Below are 19,471 nucleotides of genomic sequence, written 5' to 3'. Positions count from 1 at the left end.
TTAATATCAAAATTGCCTCTCTCTGGAACACATGTCTTGGCCGTGCCCCTGCCTTTTTGCTGTGACAGTGCCCCTCATGGTAAGTCTCTTTGACACGAGTTCTTGCTTTCCAAACCTTAGCGCACAGGGCACTTCCTATCTGGGAGGAGCACGGATGCACCTGCTGTCAGACTTTAGCCTGGTCCCTACAATTCCTGTTCATTTATTAAGATCTCTCTCCCAGTACATGTACAGTGAGATCCAGGCTTCATCGATTCTCGTACTGGGTTTTAAAGCACCGAGAAATGGGATCGTGCACGTAGAAGCCGCCAAATGCATCAGTTAATGCTCCTCTTAGCTTTGGAGGAAATCCTTGCATGTCTGGCCCTCTATAATTGGAGACCCCAAACATAATGAATGAGTATACTCCACATCTGCATTACTGCCATCATGGCTTCAGCTCCAACTCTCTGTCGTCTCATAGGTAACTTATGGCATAAGCAATTGCTTCCTTATTCCCGCAATAAATATTGGTATGCAGCTACTATTTGGAGGGGGGAGATTGGTGTCATCCCAGGACATTACCCCAAGGGCTCAAAGATGAGGCCTAAATTCTATGACTTAGGTTCTGGAAAAAAATATTCCAAAAATGTAATTCCCAAAGAAGTAGTACACCCCATAAAGAGGACTGAAGAATAAGGGGCGCCATGTTCTTTTTCTACGGCTCTGTCTACTGGAAGGGAATGAAGCCCCGAGCACTGAAAACTCAGGAAGTTGCTGTCGGTGATCTTCATGAAACTAAACAGGTGCATCCTACTCTTCCCCACGGAGTCAGGAGACAAGCTTTGACCCCTCCTCCTTCTTGACTTATCTGAATTGAAAATCACAGGCATTTTTTTTCCCTCTCCTAACATTGGGTCAAGAGAAGGAAGAAAGCAACCATGTTGAACATAAGAACTCTGAATCCTTCCATCAGTGAGACTCAATGGGGTTCAGCAGTTTGACAATTATGCAACTTTAACATTCTGCCTGGGCACCTCACCACAATTTTGTCAGTCTATCTTTGGTCCGTGTCACCTTTCTTTTCTGGTCCTCACCATGACCTGACACCCTTCTCTGTCTTGTGTATGTGTGTGTTCTACTGGTCGATAGTTTGCTTCTTCAAAACACCCCACTCGAGGCTACTCTTACTAATTGGTACTCTGCCTCAAAAGCAACAATTTTTATAAAGTACCATACTTTAATGGGGTAGGACAGGGATGCCCCAAACAATTTTACTTTTCAATTAATTTTTAAGCAAAAGACAATACCAATTTTTTTTGCATTGGTATTCATTTCTGTGGGTCCTGTACTGGCCCAGCAGTTTTCTGACCCCTTTAACAATTGCTTTTGGGGAACCCATTTTACTAAGGAGTGCAAATCAATATTAAAGATACTATAAAAACCCAGGGGTAATAGGTACCTAGATTAGTAACCAAAGACCAGGAAGTAGGCAGCAGGAAACCATGAGGGCTGATTAGAAGGATGTGCTTATTGTCTGGTAAATATTTCCATACACTAAGCAAATGGCTTGAGGTGACCAAAGAAAGGCAGAGAACATTTTTCAATAGTTACCTACCTTTTCAGTTATGATTTGTGACCTAAAATGTTTTGGAAATTCTTTCAGCATTAGATGAAGCATTTTCCATCAATGTCCCAGCTATCCCCCAAATAAGGGGAGATGCATAAATATGTTATGTGTCTTAAAATCTTAATCAGGGAGGAAGTGGTATAACAGACACCCGATCTAAAGGAGCACTGTAAGAAATGCTTCTGCTCCAGAGGCAGGAGGGACAAGGCAAAATGTGGAGGAGAATAGAATCATGACCCTCTCCCTTCCTCCACGGTGGTTAAATTGATTTGGGGAATAGAAAGTCAAAATCCTCCATTATGGGGTCACAACCAGCTGAGGTTCGAATCAGGCTTAGAAAACTCTGGGCCTGCTTGCACAAATCATGTTAGGTTCCCCTGCTGGCCCCCGTGTCATTTGTGTTTTTCCACATCAAATGCTGATTCTGTTTCAAGCCATTTGCTTTGGAGAAGGGTGACAATAAGAGGCAGCAGGAGGAAAGAGCCTTGAAATAACGGCCACAGGCAATGGGGGCCACCGCAAAGGAAAGAACCACAAGCCCAAGCAGTGACTTACGGCAGCTACTTTCGCTGTCGCTGGCATTAGAGGAGACGTGTTCTGCAAGGACAGCACAGCAAATTAAAGAAGGATCAAGCGTCAGAGAGCAGCCAGCACCGAAAGGACACACCCATGCAAAGCTACTGGGAACGTGAGCAGAAGGGCAGTGAGAGGCTGCAGAAGAACCGCACTGAGAGAACCCAGATCAGACAAAGATGAAAACTTTATGGCCGCTTTGCACAATATTGCCGTCTCTTCCTTTCGGCAAGTGAGAAAGTACCTTTAATTATCAAACAGCAAACAATGGCAATCCAGGTAACGTTCTTTCTATAAATGACGTATCTATAGAGCCCTGATTTCCCAGAAGTTGTGGAGGACAGTATGTGTCCACTGTTGGGTAGGCGATTTTCTGTATCTATTTTAGTCCTTAGTTATTTTGAAGGAAGGAAGACTGTGTTTGCCAACTGCTCCCTGGAGTCCCTCTGATTTTCCATTTAAACACTTTGCAAGCAAATCCTCAGGTGTAAAAGGGATTTTTGAAGCTCTCTCCTGCTGCAGTGAGTAGAGAATACAGGAGGAAATAGTGAATCCCTGAGAAATGGTTCACGGCTTAGTTTCTAGTCTACGATCCTTGCTTGAATAGCTATTAAATTCTGGGAGAACAGAGCAGGCAGAAGATAAATGGCCTGGTACTCAGTGCAAGATCAGGCATGAATTATGCCTCGTCTAACAGCGGAGATACGTGTGTTGTTCAGTTGGTGAGCTGGTCATGTATAACTTATCAGCTTCTTCATGTGCCATCACACTAAAACGAAGTATGTGACTATTTGGCTTTCAACTGTTTGATAATACTTAAGAGAGAGAAAAGGAAGTTACATTCTTCTGTAAAAGCAAAAATAAATGCTTTACTTTTTTTTTGGTCTGCTGAGGAGATTGGTTCTGTAGCATAAAACTAACGAAAATCAAAGCAAATGCTGATTTCAAACCATTCCTCTGTGTTGCTTCATGGCCAGAACTGTGCTGTCAGTCTGGGCACACGCCCTGCTTCATGGCGCCTTGTGGATGTTCCTATCTTGTCTCCTTAGACACAATGATGTGAGGATTCCCTGATGTGTTTTTTCATAAATTAAATCTGTCCAGTTTTCACAGAAGAAGCAAACATCTGGACATTCTGGATCCAACAGGCAATTACATACTTTTTAATGATGCTTAGTATTAGTGATAAGCTAAAACAATCACTTTCCTTTTCCAAATTGAAAGTGTATAAATTCCCCCAGATGGTGTGTGGTGCCATCCAGATGATGCTGGAATCAGTGGTTAAATTTCACAGCACACTGTACATCATCTTTTAAAGATAAAGTTTTCATCTTTAAGGCGAGAGCAGCCCTTGACCAGATTTTGTTTTCTCCAGTCTAAAACAGACGGCTGAGAGTCTAAACTCGAACCCTCGAAGACAGGCATCACCACACGCACAGGCTTATGTGAGCAGCCCCTGAATGTGAAGTCCAGCTCAATGGTGTTTTGCTTTATAGAATGAAATGAACAACTGAAAGTATCTCTTGTAGCTATCACACTAAAACAAACACAACAAAATTGAATATGTGATACATTTGCAAAAGATACGACATTCTGTTCTTATTTCATTGGCTCTTCTAGAGTGGGATTAGGATTAAAGAGGGCAAAATCATAGTGTAGGATTGAGACATAGATCCTTGTTTTTAATTGTTGAGTGCAACAACACATAGACCAAAGATATGAATAAGCAGAAAGAAATGTAAAGGTTTAATATATCTTATTTTTCATTCTGCACTACAAGATGAAGCCCTGACAACCCTATGCAGTTGGTAAGTCAGATAGGCAAAGGTATTAATATTTATCTAAAACTATCATACAAACGGTTCAAGCAGGATCACTGCAAGTCAGAAAAAAAAATCAAAGTTAATAACAAAGAATTAAGGCTCAGATGTCTTAATATTTACTCTTCGAGAATGCATGTTGCTTTTGATTACAAAACAGCTCCTTTATTAACAGCAAAGTATAGGTCAATTATAGAATCGGGCAAGGTTATAGCTTTCCATGTTGAAAAGGCAGAAGAAAGAACATAAAGAATATTTCTACTTTGCCATTCTAGAACACTTCGCTCACCCTTTCTTTGCAACATGGTCTTTTGCTCCCTGAGAGGAAGTTGGTGGCTGAGCAAATGATGCCCTGATGGGCATCCAGACCATGTTGGCCATTGTCACATGGCCAGAAAGGGGGAGGTGTTGCCCACAGCAGGAGTTAGACTGCCTGACACACTTGGCTTTTAAATGCTGACATGCAGAACAAAATGACTGAAAATTATTTCGTAGGAGCATTCACAGCTAGGTAACAAATCAAACTCGTATCGTGTGCATGCTAGGAATGAAAGGCCCTCAAGAAAAGGAACAAAAGCCAAACTCAAAAGGAAAGGAAAAGAAAAGTTAACAGTGACCATTCCTGGAAACTTACTCAGAGTCTTTGTTCCATAACCGTCGTCACCTAATCCGGGGATGTCCTGCATGGAAGTCCCCAGAGAGAGCAATGAGAGAGGAAGAACAGCCACGGAAGAGGAAGGTAGAAGTCAGTGGAGTTGACACGGGTACTACCATGACAGACCGTGTTGCCCAGGCAATCTGGATCCCGCTTGCTTTTCTTTTGAAATGACCTTTACCCCAAACTCCCTGAGCTGCGTTATAAAAGGAAAATTTTTGATTTGTAAATCAACTCAAAAGGTTGAAGTCAGAGATTGTGGGGAAATTAAGATGACCAGTGACTGTAATTTTTTTTTCCACTGTCAAAGGAAGTCCCCATGACAAATTCTGTATCCACCACTCTAAGCTCTCTTCTCGGCATGTATTCAATGGCTTCCTGGAGAGCAAGAGTGAACCACTGTGCCAATACTCAATGAAAGTCATTGAAATACTTCAAACAAGTTGGCATTCAAGACAAAATACATATGTGGCGATGTAATCCAATATGTCTGAACAGATTTTTTTTTTTTCTCAAGCCTTAGGGACTTGCATGATCAAACCCAACCTACTCCTGGTCACAGAGAGATGCTGGTTGGACCTGAAGCCCCAGCTTTGCCAAGACCCGTTCTAGCACTTTCTGCAAAACACAGCCCCAGGAAGGGAAGGATCCAGACTGCAGTCAAACACCGGTCACAGTAGTAAAACCTGCCCTGCCTGCCTGCCGTGTTGTTTGCCTTGGTGTGTCGTGGGACAGCCTGTCATGAGTGTTGCCCGTGAAGATATTTTTTTTCTTGTGTTGCATGTGACATTATCTTCAGAATCTACTTACGTTCAGGATCACTGGTTTCCTGCTCACTCTGCTCCTTGTTCTTGTAGAATGGGAATTTTCGTGAAAAGATGAAGCTCTTTTTACGCTTGTCATTGAATGACTGTGAAGGAGAAAAGGCATGGGGCAAAAACAGGGGACGTCTAATTGTTGTCACACTCATGCTGACAGAACAACTAGTTTGTAAAAGCACAGGGCTGTAGTGAAGCAAGCGGACACGCAATGGAGGTGCTGCAGGGGGCGAGAGGCAGACTCGAATTCCAAGCAGTACCAGCTCTTGATAATGGCGCCTTGGGAAATGGCTTTACAGTCAGAACACTCTTGCAGATAAATGGTGGCAGAGGGGATGTTTCAAGGGGAGGGCCAGACTATCCTGGTTCAACAGCTTGCCGTCCCCTTTGATAAGTAACTGGATCTCTCTGAATGCCTCAAATCAACACACTTCTTAGGTGTTGAGATCACACTAGGCGATACCCGCCCAGAACACCATACAGTTCTCATGTTATCACTGTCAGGCACAAAATGATTATGAAAAAGGTCGTTTTCTCCCCCCTCTAGCTGTCTTAAAATTGAATTTGTGTTTGTTCAGCTTGGATTTAATTAAAGCTGCACAAGGAAGCAAGTGGACTTATGATACATAATAATTATAGGGTAACATTTTAATTCAGAAGGTAATTTAGCTTCACATCCTTGTTAGTGACTAGCTTGAGAAGCAGAGCTTGAGTCCAATGCAGGTAACACAGATTTAGCTGGTGATAGCCCCAAGAGCCCGCCTCAGCCAGAAACTGCTAATGTAGTATTCACTTGGCAATTGCCCAAGCATGGGAGAAAGTGACAGTCACCCATCTACATTTTGGTAAAGGGAAAAATTAGGATAAATACAATTTAAAGTACAAACTACCTATTAGTTCAAATGGGGCTTGATTAAAAGTAATATATATATATATATAAAATATAATTTTTAAAATGCAATCACTTCAGTGATTAGCACTTGCTTGTTCAGTAGATTTTAAAAGACAATTCAATTTATCGCATGGTGGCTGTTACATAAATGCTTTGTGGGTTGATCTTGGTGACATGGGACCATTTAAGTTCTATTACTTTCATATTCTACCATGTTTCAAAAATGTCTCGCCAGTCTGATGATCATCCACATTTGAAAAACTGATTTGAATCTTTTAGCTGCTTAAAAAACACTAGAAAATCATCTCCAGGGACCAGGGTTTCTTACTTGCACAGATTTTGAATTGAATTCCCAATGGTAATATGAAAAGGGGTATTCTAACCCAGGGTGAGCATTGGCCACTGGCAGGAAGAAGTGTGGAGCCAGAGGGGTGACAGCTCGGAGGAAATCAGTACTTGTTGGTTGAGAGGTGAGCATTTTGTCCCACTCATGCCACTTAGTCTTGTTCCCATATTAATTTAGAAGCTCGAGCAAAAAAAAAAAAAAGTCAAAGAAGGCATTTGCTCGTCTAGTTAATTAACAGTAATAACGTTCATTCAGGAAACACTGAAGTATGGAAAGGTTTTTCACCAAAGTCAGAGCAGCTAAATTTTATGACAGATCAGGACAGGTGTTATAGGTCATACTTAAACAGGACTTCCTTGGAACTTAGGTCTGCAGATAGCACCTGTGTCTAATAGAGTTTTATCATAACTCGTAATTGAGAACTGGCAGCCAAAGACAAGGCTGGGAAGTGTCCCTCTAGTTCCGTAAAGGAACATTGCATGGTCTTGCGTCACTCCAGCGTCCTGCCACTTTTACATTCCAAGCATATTTAAACTCTAGTAACTGAAAGTAAAGGAAAAATATTATGTAAGAATTAATGGCCTGTGATATTGCAGGGGGTGTTAGACACTACTCTTTAACATTACAGATGACTTTCATGCAAAACAATTATGAAATCTCATGCAGATACAAAATTATGCCAAGAGGAAGAAAGCTGGGGGGGGGGAGTTAAACACACAAATACACGCAGATGGATAATGCAGAGGCTTCTAGGACCCTAAATGGTGTTGCATGCAAACCGCATTGTTTACGTTGTCTCACTGGTCAAAGGAAAATGAAAGGGTGTTGTCTTTGATTAATTCTTTCATGTTTCAAAGCAAGGAATGTAATGTGTTAACATTTCCCAAGTATGAAAATGTTGTGTATCATGAGTTCTCTGATTGGACGTAATCATACTGAACATCACACCTTTTAAAAGGACAGAAAATACATGATACCCCAGAAGTAAAGTTCAATGACAGTATTACAAACAAATGCACTTTGATTCCTTCCTGCATAACATGGAAGGCACTGGACCCCTACATGGCCACAGTCAAACCATCATTTCAGGACACGCAGATTTAATGTTTTACATGTAGGTTCTTACTGAATTGACATTAATATTAGTTAATGTCAACATTCTGACTTACAAAGGATTATATGTAGTTTGAGGCTAGGCATGTAGAGTTCCATAATAGATGCTTTATTAGCACTGTAATTTTTCCTTTTAATATAGAAGAGGAAATTCTGCTACATGAGTGCTGCGTGAACAGAATAATAAATCAGCACTTTTGCTACTTATGTAATACATGGCTCTAAAGTACCTGGCTTTGCTGGTTTTCAACTCTAGTCTTAACTGTGCTTGATCAGGGCTGTTTGTCTACATTAGAGCATCTGCAGGCCCCATGAAATTGCCTTCAAGGAGAAAATTTCTTTGAATAGAGATTTTAGAAACACCAAATACTGTGGAGTGGGGTAAGCTGGTGTGGGAGAGAATTCTACTTGAGAATTTGAGCAAGCAAAACTTTGCATTTATTGACCACTGAAATGACCAAGCTTAGTTCTAAGGCATCACGTGTGTGGCCTACAGGCTAGCTCCATGAAGCTGGCTCCATCACTCTTTCTGTTTGTATCCGGAGATGCTCAGATTGTGAGCTGTGGAGTCGGGAATTGGATGCAAATGTAGTTTTGTGAGTACAAATTCCTGAAAGCCATGCCTCCTTCCAGTTCATATTTAAAATTATAGGCAATTGACTTTGTAAGTCACACCACATATTCTGCCATTCCTGGACAGCCATGCCTGGTGATTGATTACTAGGTCACATCAAGTTATTGAAAACATCAAGTTATTGGTTTCCATTGTATCTCCTTTGGTTATTTTGCTATGTCTTTCTTAGATAGCAATTCACATAGTTGAGGGCTCAAAGCCACTCTTGTTCATATACTGTAAAAAATAAAGGGAATTTCAGCGAGACACATTAGTCATAGCAATCTAAAACCTGCATATAAGTGGCTAGTTTATAGAGACGTGAATAGGTGGTTGTATACAGTGTAGGTAATGAGGCATGGAGAGTGGCAAGTGACAGCTGATGGGTATGGACTTATTTTAGTGTGGCTAGAAATGAGACTGTGGTGATGGTTATGTACCCTATGGAGATACCAGGGATCACGGAGTTGTGTATTTTAAGGTCATGTCACTAATGTAAACTGTATCTCAAGAAGGCTATTTAAAAGAGGAACTCTTCCACAACCCCATGCCATGGGCTGAAAGGAAACAACCCTATCAGGTCTCTCAGTTTCTCATTCAACTTGGTATAAACATGTTATATCTTTAACTGGATGTCCATCATACTTAGCGTGTAGAAATCTAGATATGTTTCTATTGACTAGATTCTGCCCTGTCGCAGGTAAGTGAATATCTTTCATGTTGTGACAGACATTACAACACTCATGTCTCATCAGTGGGACTCACGAGACTCTTGATGGGTAGGTTAAACAGTATGAAACTTCCTGGGTTGACCCCACCATAGAATGCTTTGGTAATCTGGCATATGATAAAATGCAATATGCATAAGGAGGAAAGCAAGACGCTCAAATCCCCTCTTCTCCCACAAAAATTCCATCTTCTTAAAGACAAATGGCATCTGTTTATCCTTCATATCCAGAAAACTATAGAACAAGAGGCCTATTTCTGCTGCTGTTGTTGTTGGTTTATTTCCGTACTGGTTCCTCAGTTTCTACAGCTCCATAATGTCACCTTTGTAGATAATGGTGACCTCTGGTGGAATTTAAACTAGTACGTGGATCAAATATGCTTTTTCTGTGGCTCTTCTTAATTTTTAGAAATACTTGTTTCTAGGGCAGCAATGGATTCAGGAGAGAGGGAAGGTGGTGGGAAGAGACTGGGAAGTGTGAAGAGAGAGGAAGATGTCAGGATATATTGCATGGGAGAAGAATAAATTAAAAAGCAAAACACTTGTTTCCTCGTAGCTGTGTTCACCTGGAAAAGCTATTCAGACATCGCTTTCTATTATATAGATAGTTCATTTTCATGCAGAAATAGAACCGTAAAACAAAGTATGTTAAAGAGTAAGTAATACTGTGACCAAGAAGAGTTAGATCAAAGATCAAGTATTGGATCTCAGATCAAGAATTGGAAGCATAAAAGCCCCGAGCCTCCTGACAGGAGAAGAAAACATCACTTCCAAGGAGCCTTGGGAAGTTCTGTTAAAACGAAGCTCCAGGTGAACCGGAGTATATTCAGACCTGCAGATTTCACGATCAGTCGTCAAATAAGATTGGATTTTTCATGCTTCTATGATTTCTTTGTAAAGATACAACAATTAAAATCTGAAGTTTGGCAAACTCTGTAAGACAAATGACCTGGCTTCTTTAGCATAAATATTGCATCAGTCAATCAGTGCAAGCAAAATACTGAAAGGGAAATGGCAAATGAAGAGGAAAGTCACATAAAAAAATTACCACAGAGAGTTCATTCGCATTCTGGTTCAACCGAATTACAACACAACAACAAAAACACCATTTATGACATTTGTGGTGCAATATGAGTGGAGGAGGAAGAGGAAGAAGAAGAAACATAGGAGGAGGAACTGTGGCCAGATTGCCCAATGGTAAAGGCACTTGCCACAAGATGATACATGTTTAACAACCTGACTTTAACCCCAGATCCCACACAAAGGTGGAATAGAGAGCAGCCTCCTCCAAGTTGTCTGTTAACCCAGTAATTATGTTTATGTGTGACGATGGCATGTGGTCATGGTATATTGAATTAGGGAATGGTTTGATGCTCTGAATTGCATCCAAATATGTGAGTGAACCATAGCGCTCCATATGTCTAAAGGCAGAACTGTAAAGGAGCATAGGCATTTTCTTGGCAGGGTAATAACAGTACAATCACAAGTATAACAATACTGAAACCATGTGTATATGCCGTAGGAATGAACACGTGAATAACTGCAGGCACGCCAGGGACAGGCGTTGTCACAGTCAGCTGGAGGATGCGTGCAAGGAAAGGAAGAAACTTTAAAAATTTTAATTTATTCCCTAAAGGAGCCCTGGATGTGCTGATAGCCTTGTAGACAAAAGCATACCTAGCACTCGCCCTGCAAAATGGGAATGATTGTTGTTGCTGGAAACAATACTCGAACCAAAACCTACATTAATTGTGATGTGTGCGAAGGCTATCAAAGCCAGACCCACATACTATGAACAACAGGGGCAATGAATCTGGGAAGAAATTTGTCCCTTTGAGGTTATAGAAAGACTTAGCTGAACACAGGGTAAATGAAAACCTCGTCTTTCTAGGAGAATCCACAGGGAATGATAAAGCCAGGAATCACTGTTCTCTCGCTCCCATCCTAAGGAGAGTGATCAGCATTTGCAAGTCTGTGAGAAAACAGGATATCCATCTCTTTCCGTATTCAATGACAAGAGTAGCGAGAAACAACTGTCTAGTGGAACAATCCGGCCATAGCAACGGTGGGGCAGGCAGCCTGCCGTGATGGGTTTCCTGAGGGCAAGCTCCGAGAAGAATCTGCAGCTCTGCAGTATTCTAGCTCCAAAGGCAACGGTTCACACTGATGGGGAAGAAACGGGCATTTCCCAACAAAAACACATCCTCTGAAGATGTCAACATCGTGACAACATAGAAAGCTCAGCAACTGTCCCGGAGCTGGGACCAGTGAAACACAATGTGTGGTCCTGGGTCGGGAAGACAGATGAGGCATGATTCCTACAACTTTCTCCCAGAGTACTTCAGGGAATTACAGATGAGCCTATGATTTTTGAATATAAAGGATCTGTGATTCTCTTTCTGCTTTTGTAATGTTTAAACTTTATCTTTTTTAAGCCACATTATGAAAAAAAAATTGTAAAGTAATATAGGACCCCCAAAATAGGCATTACTAGTTGACTGGGGTATGTGGGGGGAGGGCAGTTCTTACAGCTTTTCTTTTCTCTCTGTTAGATTCAGGAAGTAAAGCAGACAAGGAAAGGAAGGATGAAAACCAGTTCCCCGTGAGGGCTGGGGCCCAGTGGAGGCAGCAAACCGGTTTCATTAGTTATAAAAATGTGGCAGCTGATGTTCTCTGTCTGACCCGAAAGGACAAAGTTCCTAGCATTCTTTGCTTAAGAAAAAAAAAATCAAATTCACAGGATCCATCATTCTGAAAATGGCTGTAAAAAATAGTATCCTAAATGAGACCTTCACTCCCCTTCTGACTTACATTATTTCTGGGTCTGGGACGGTCACACTATGTAAAAATGCATCGCTCAGGGCAGCAGTGTGGAGAGCAAGCCTAGTACACGGAGCAAAGGGCCAACTGAGGCACATGCGGGACTTCACAACCGCCATGGTGCACAGTAACCAGGAAGGGCATCTATATTCTGAGTCTGAAGTCATCTACGTCTGTGATATCATAGCGATTCCTCCTGAAAGAAATGTAAACTGCTCTCCATCACCCTCTATCCTTGTCAGGCTACCTCAACCCTCATAGCAAACTCACCCATTCCTTTCTTCTGAACCAAACCTATACGTTAAATTTTATTAATTTACCTAGACTAGACACAGGAGAGGTATGTTCCCTGGGCCAATCCGAACCACTATGTAATTCGGTAAAGTGGAGTTTCTTTTAATTGATATTTATTGAGCTCTACATTTTTCTCTGCTCCCCTCCCCCAAGGTCCCCATACTCCCAATTTACTCAGGAAATCTTGTCTTTTTCTACTTTCTACTTCCCATGTAGATTAGACCTATGTGAGTCTCTCTTTGTGTCCTCATTGTTGTCTAAGTTCTTTGGGATTGTGGTTTTGTAGGCTGGCTTTCTTTGCTTTATGTTTAAAAACCACCTATGAGTGAGTACATGTGATAATTGTCTTTCTGTGTCTGGGTTACCTCACTCAAAATAATGTTTTTGAGCTCCATCCATTTTCCTGCAAATTTCAAGATGTCATTATTTTTTGCTGTGTAGTACTCCATTGTACGGATGTACCACGTTTTCCTTATCCATTCTTTGGTAGAGGGGTATTTAGTTGTTTCCAGTTTCTGGCTATGACAAACAAAGCTGCTATGAACGCAGTTGAGCACATGCCTTTGCGGCATAAAATGGAGTTTTTATTGGTGCACAATTATGTCCACTAACTCCACAGGGACCAAGATAAATTCTAAAATATTGATATCTGGTCTTTTACAGAAAACAAACCAACCAACCAACAAGCAAACACATAGTTTTGTTTTATTAACAAACACATAGTAATCTAACGTGCTCTACTTAGAGTCATCAATGGACTCCAGGAAGTCCAGTTCAGAATTACTCCCAGGTCTCATTTACCCTTTATTTTTTAAATTTAAATCTACCTAGTAGGCACGATTCATCCCATTTCCTTCCCCAAACACTGGATTGGTGGTACACGTCTGTGTTTTCACTGCCTTCCTCTCCATGAAACCATCTTCAGTTTCTTTCCCCAGATCTTTCTTACCCTTTCGTTCTCGTTCTCCAAGATTTGAAGGGACATAGGCTCATTTCTTGATCTTTTTCCTCTCACCCTCCTACTCCCTCCGCACACACTCTCCATAGGCCATCTCTCACGCCAACGGTTGATTATATCCAAATGTAGCTCCAGCTGCATCTCCTCGATGATCCATACACACCTTCCGTCTCTACTGTCCCATCCACAGCCCTCCAACTTCTTAATCAAATTCTTCCCATAGTCTACAAACACAAGCTGGCCCATCAGAGCCTAAGCTTGCTCCCTGTCCTGCACTGTGGGAGATGGAGCAAGCTACCTGCAATGATAACTATAGTGTTCCTTCTTCCCTATCAACCATGGAGTGCTGCTCTAGGGTGAGACCGGCTGGGAAACACATGCACATCTATGTTCAGCTCTGAACTCCACAGGAGTCCATGTGTGGCTAGCAACACTAGACTTCAAAAAACTGAAGAGGCCATGGTGAAACCCATCATCTTGTGCAGTGAAACTATGCTAATTAAATATTTTTTCTTTTTTAAAAATTTTATTCGTTTGTTTTTAGTTTTTCAGGACAGGGGATTTCAGTGTAGCCTTGGCTGTCCTGGAACTAGCTCTGCAGACCAGGCTGGCCTCAAACTCACAAAGAACTGCCTAACACTGCTTCTGATTGCTGAGATTAAGGGCCTGAGCCACGACCACCTGGCAGTATTTTTTCTTTTTTTAAAATGTGAAAATATTTAAAGTACATAGCTCAGACTGGCCTCAAACTTGTGTTCCTCCCACCTATACCTCTTCAGCAATCATTATTGGTTTGTGCCACCACAACAGCCTAAATATTTCTACAATTTTATTTTTAAAATTTCTGTGTTTCTGTTTTCATGTGAGTATATGTCATGTGTGTAGGTACCTACAAAGGCCAGAGGAGGACACTGGGGCTTTGAAGCCAGAGTTATAGGCAGTTGTGAACTGTTCAATATGGGTGCTGGCACCTGAATTGTGATCTCTGGAAGAATAATAAGGACTCTTAACAACTGAGACATCTCTCCAGCAGCACTGATTGAAAGGAATTAAAACAGAATTTAAAGGAAAGGTTATAAAAATCTTAATGAGATCTAAGAAAGTACATATAAGCAATTGAATGGTATTAGATATCTAAATGAAAAATTCAGCAGAGCAATAGAAAGATGTTTAAGAGCAAAGTAGAAACCTTAGGAATGAGGATCTCAATAAGTCCAAATAAAAATATAGTTGAGAGGCTAAAGAACAGATTAGGTATAAAGGAAGAAAAAAAATTACATAAAAACAGGTCTTTGGAAATATTCTAGTCACAAACAAAAGAAAACACATTTAAGATCTTTGGGACCTCACCAAATGAATGAATATACATGCTTTTGAAATTCTTGAGGGAAAAAAATGTAATTGAAGGTATAGGAAATTAATAATAGGAAAGTGGAAAGTTCAGAAGTCTTGGAGAAGACACAGATATTCACGCGCAGCAGAATGAATATGATCCTAAGATCATAGAGGTGACCAGAGAAGTCTCTTTCTACATCGTCTTATAGTTTCTGAGCCTCCAAAGTACAAGAAAGATGGCTAGGGATGTAGCTTAATAGTAGAGGGCTTGCCTAGCATTCATGACCCCGAGTTTTATCTCTAGTGAAATGTAAAGACAATGTGTGTCTATGCCTGCGCACACACACACGGTACAAGGCAAAAGTACCCAGTGGCACTTAAGGTTATCCCTATTTTCAACAGAAGCTCTCCCGTCCGCCAGGAATACACAGAATGAACATTCAAGTGATGAGGGAAATGACTCCAGAGAGGGCCCGATCTAGCACCGCCAGCCTCTGGAAATGAGGAAAAGCAGGTTCCACAGCACTTTTATTTCAATGTCTTTTAGATTCAAGGCATGGTGGACATCCAGTGTTTATTGACTGAAAGCAAACTGGGGAGAGATTAGGGAAAGGCAAAGCAGAACGACACGGTTGCGAGTCTCAGTAGACAAGAGGCAGAGCCAGTGCAGGGAGAGGAGGCGCCCTACGGCGTCTTCTTTCTGTTGGCTGCATCGCTCTTCAGTGAGCATGCCCTAGTTTTGCTTTGCCCATGTATTTTATCTTATAATTTTTATACTCAGTGATCTGATTTATTCCCAGATGCCCTTTATTGCTGTTAATAAAAATGAGATGGCTTAGTTATTTGCTCGACTCACATTTTCAGCTCTATCTATGACTCGATTTTGGAAAAGTTATAAAGAATTTAATAGCATTCATAATGTCAATAAAAGGTACCATTTAATTTATCCGTTTTAACTTTCTCTCCCAAGTTTATCGTCTGCCTCAATTAAAAGAACGGTTTGCTCAAAAACACCTCTTCTGCTACCGGGGAGATGCTCGGTCTGCAAAGTGTTTGCCTTACAAGCACAAGACATGAGTTCAACCCCTTGAATCCTGATTGTGTGTGTGTGAGTGTGTGAAAAAGCTGGATATATGGGGCACATGCTTATAATCTCTGTGTAAGGATATAGAGATTAGCAGACTTGTGGGGCTCACTGCAGTCAGCCTAACAACTGTAAGGTCCAGGCCAGTGGGTCACCCAGTCTAAAGACACAAGGTGGCCGGCACCTGAAGGAGGACCGCTGCGATTTTGCTTTGACCTCTGTGTGCACTAGACATGTATATGTGTATACATGCAAACACTTTAGCGTGGGCAGCAGCCCAAGGACACCTTTTCTGCCACAACAAGAGATATTCTTCTAAGACGGAGATGTCCTTCTAAGAGAAAGTTCAAAAGAAATAACAGAACAAAATATCTGTTACCAGTGAAAAGCAAACCTCTTTTAGTGTTTATTTTCTAAAAACTGCATTTTTTCCAATTTAATTATACTGGCAATGTAATTTTAAATCTTGACTTTTACTGACTATTGTTGTATGTATGACCCTAGGGATGTTTAGTTTCTAAGCCTCGGTTGTAGATACTTAAACGTGACCATGTAGAAAAAGTACGGCATTAAGTAAGGTCAGTAAAGCAGAGCCAACGACCCCACGTCTTTAGAAAGTGTTCGTAAGCATCCATTTTAACGAATTAATGGAAGGGATTTAGAATTCAACAATGCAAACTATCTTTAAAAAAGAAAGAATTTCACAGAAAATTTAAAGATGTACACCATGGAGACAACATAACAAACACAACTCAGAGGTGCTAAACACACCAGGAACAACTAGGAGGTTGAATTCGTAATTAAAATGACTCACACCAAATGGCTCCGACGTTTAATTCTACTGACTGGAATAACTCTAAAAAGAATGTATACTAATGTAAGTCTTCTCAGTGTTAGGAGAGAAACAGTTTCCAAACACACTCCAAGGCCAGTATGTCGCCGATGCCAAAAGTAGGCAGGAATCTTGCAAAGAGAGATGACTGCAAGCAAGCATGTCTCAACGCAATATTTCACCCAGCTAATTTACCTCCACTAGCTTAAACATTCCTATGCTCTCGGACACTATACTATGTTCCATTTCTAAGGCTCTGTATTGTGATGGAGGTAACATTTACTATGTTCTAGATTATTTTCTTAGACGTGATCCCTAGAAGTTGGATTCTTGAATTCAACATAGATTGTTTTAACAAACGACACATGGCCAGATAACTTTCAAGTGATTGATACTAATTGATTTCCCCCTTTAACCACTTAGTCAGAGTCTTAATTTGTAGTTGGGCCAATGATGGATCCTGATGGTTTTCTTTTCCTTTCAACATCCCCATGTTCTCCTAATTAGCTTACTATAATGGAAGGTGTTTATGACAGACAATTGTGATTTAGTACCCTATGATGTTCTCCTAATTACCTTATTATAACGTGAGGAGTTTGGGAAGGGAAGGTGTGAACCTGTGAGTGAAGGGCAGACGTTACACCGGCACCTGATGAGAGAATGCTGGCACATTGGATGACGGGGAAGGCCTTGCATCTCACCACCCAATTATCTGTTCCAAAGCTAACTTTTCCAAAACAAATTATTTCTTAGAAAACCTTAAACTTTTACTCTCTTTAAAATCTTAGGGGGTAGGAGATAGTGAATTATGTGAAAAGATATATTTGCAATTCAGGACATCAAATGCTACACATAGTGAACTCAAGCAACGTTTCTCTAACCAATAGAGGAAGCTTTGTTCCAACCATATGGACAGATTCTTGATAGGACTCAGAAACTTTCTCTCAAAATTAAAATATATATGTGTGTGTGTATATATATATATATGTATATATATATATATATATTTATTTAGATGAGGTGTGTGCGTGCGTGCGTGCAGGTGCCCGAGGAGGCAGAAGAAGGGATCAGATCTCCTGGAGCTGGAGTCGTGACCTGCCTGTCATGGGTCCTGGGAACCCATGCGCTCTTCAAGAGCAGCAAGAACTCTTAACAGCTCACCCACCTCTCCAACCATGCTGAATTCTGATTTTCTCTTTCTCTTCTTTTCTTTCTTCCTCTCTCTCTCTCTTCCTTACCCTCTCATCTCTCCCTCCATCCCTTCCCCCCTTTTTTCCTGGCGGTGAGAGAGAGGATGCTGTCATCACAGAGCTTGCTCTGGCGAGCGCAATTGAATGTGTGTGCGAATGGGAAGTGGATGCGGCCTTAGACTTGAGAAGAGACACCTCAGTCAGAGCTTTCACGCCGTGCTGCCCATCACAGCTAAGTTCCCAACAGCTCCTCTGCCTTGGGACTTCACACCTGATGTGGTTACAGGGGTTGCAGCTATAATTTTGGGGAGAAATATAACTGAATTTTCTCCAGTTTGCCAGAGCTGATGGGACTTTTGTACAGTTATCAGGAGGTGGCCATTTATTAACTTGGTTTATAAATTGATTTATAATAAGTTATTAGTACACTTATAATTCATTATTCTTAAAAATGTGACAAGCCTTCTCCTGAGTCCTTACTAGTTTGGTCCTCATTTAAATATTCCTAATTGGAACTAATAATAAAATTAGGGAAGTATCCTGATGATGTGTCATTTGCTCGGGAAATTAGTAGATCACTTCCCAGAGGAAATCACCAACTTCTGTACTCCAATTGGTTGCTTTATAATTCTATAGTGATTCAACATTTTATTATCCTATCCCCAATAATATGATGGATACAACAACCCATAGGATTTGAAAGAAAAAAAAAATGAAGCAAAACCTCAAAACTTTCTGTTCCTTATTGTGTTCTTTTTCAAGAGAATCTCATCAATGGGAAACAAAAAACATTGGTCTTCTTTTTTAAATTCCCATGTTAGATTTAAAAACAGGGCTCATAGCAGATGTCGGTCACACTGCTGTTTATTTTACTTTAAATGATTTATTTAATTTTAGGTTGTGTGTGTGTTTACCTGTGTGGGTATACGCCCACATGTGCAGGTGCCCACGCAGGCCAGAAGAGGTGTAGAAGCCCCTGGAGCCGAAGTTATAAGTCACTGTGAGGTATTCAGTGTGGGTGCTGGGCACCCGACTCAGGTCCTCTGGAAGAGCAGCAAGTGCTCTTAACCACACTGCTAATTCTTGATTTCTCTGCTAAATTCTTTCCATTTGTCTTTTGTACTCTACTGTCATTTGTTATAACTAAAGCTTCCTGTCAGTGTCTAAAAGGCTAAGCCTGCCTTGGCTGTCAGCGTCCCACTGGCCAGAGGAGGCAGCAGAATTCACCAGTCTCAAATTCCGAAACCATGCTCCGAGTCGAGTGAAAGCAATTCCCCCTTAGTTCAGGATTCTCCAAATGCCTTGGCACTTGAGGGAGTTCTCTGACTCCTACGATCTGAAATCTGAGAATCAGCAAATAAAATACTTAAGGGAAATAAGTAAGCTCTTTCTTAGATGTCTATGGGGGCTAGAAAACAGCATTGGGCTCCCGGGAGATGGAGGTCCAGGCAGCTGTGAGCACCTGATGTGGGCAGGAATGGAAGCCGGGTTCTCTGCAGAAACAGCAAGTGCGACTAACCGCAGAGCACCGCTCCAGCCCCTAAACTACTTTTCAGTATTTTTAATTTAAATATTAGAGTGTGTGTATGTCAGAGCACAACTCATTCGTTCTCTCCTCCGCCATGTGGGCTACGGAATCAAACTCAGATTGCCAGGTTTGACTGCAAGTGCTGAGCCATCTCACGATGTCCCAAAACCCTATTTTAATGAAACTTCGGAGAGCACCCACTCAGCGTGTCCAGATTAGAGCCCTTCCCGGACTGTTCTGCTTTTCTCCATGCTCACAGGCATC

The 19,471-nt window shown here is 41.3% G+C and overlaps 1 protein-coding gene across 29 annotated transcripts in view; it reads right to left on the bottom strand.

Annotated features, from left to right (window-relative positions):
• The window catches only part of Dlg2 (discs large MAGUK scaffold protein 2), a 1,777,227-nt gene that overhangs the window by 23,519 nt on the left and 1,734,237 nt on the right, over window positions 1-19,471 (bottom strand). For 16 of the 29 annotated variants that reach the window (XM_085683002.2, XM_085683006.2, XM_085682999.2 and 13 more), the window contains 2 exons: window positions 5,468-5,567; window positions 2,165-2,206 (listed from right to left, as the gene is read on the bottom strand). In XM_085683002.2, coding sequence (XP_085539128.1) covers window positions 2,165-2,206; window positions 5,468-5,567 — 142 coding nt within the window. Of the gene's footprint in view, window positions 1-2,164; window positions 2,207-4,636; window positions 4,683-5,467; window positions 5,568-19,471 lie in introns of all 29 variants that reach the window. The other 13 variants (XM_085683007.2, XM_085683008.2, XM_085683020.2 and 10 more) reach the window with 3 other exon arrangements.

Source organism: Myodes glareolus, chromosome 24 (assembly GCF_982192425.1).
Source record: "Myodes glareolus chromosome 24, mMyoGla1.1, whole genome shotgun sequence".
In the NCBI taxonomy this organism is placed as follows: domain Eukaryota; kingdom Metazoa; phylum Chordata; class Mammalia; order Rodentia; family Cricetidae; genus Myodes; species Myodes glareolus.
This window is presented reverse-complemented; position numbering and strand designations above follow the sequence as displayed.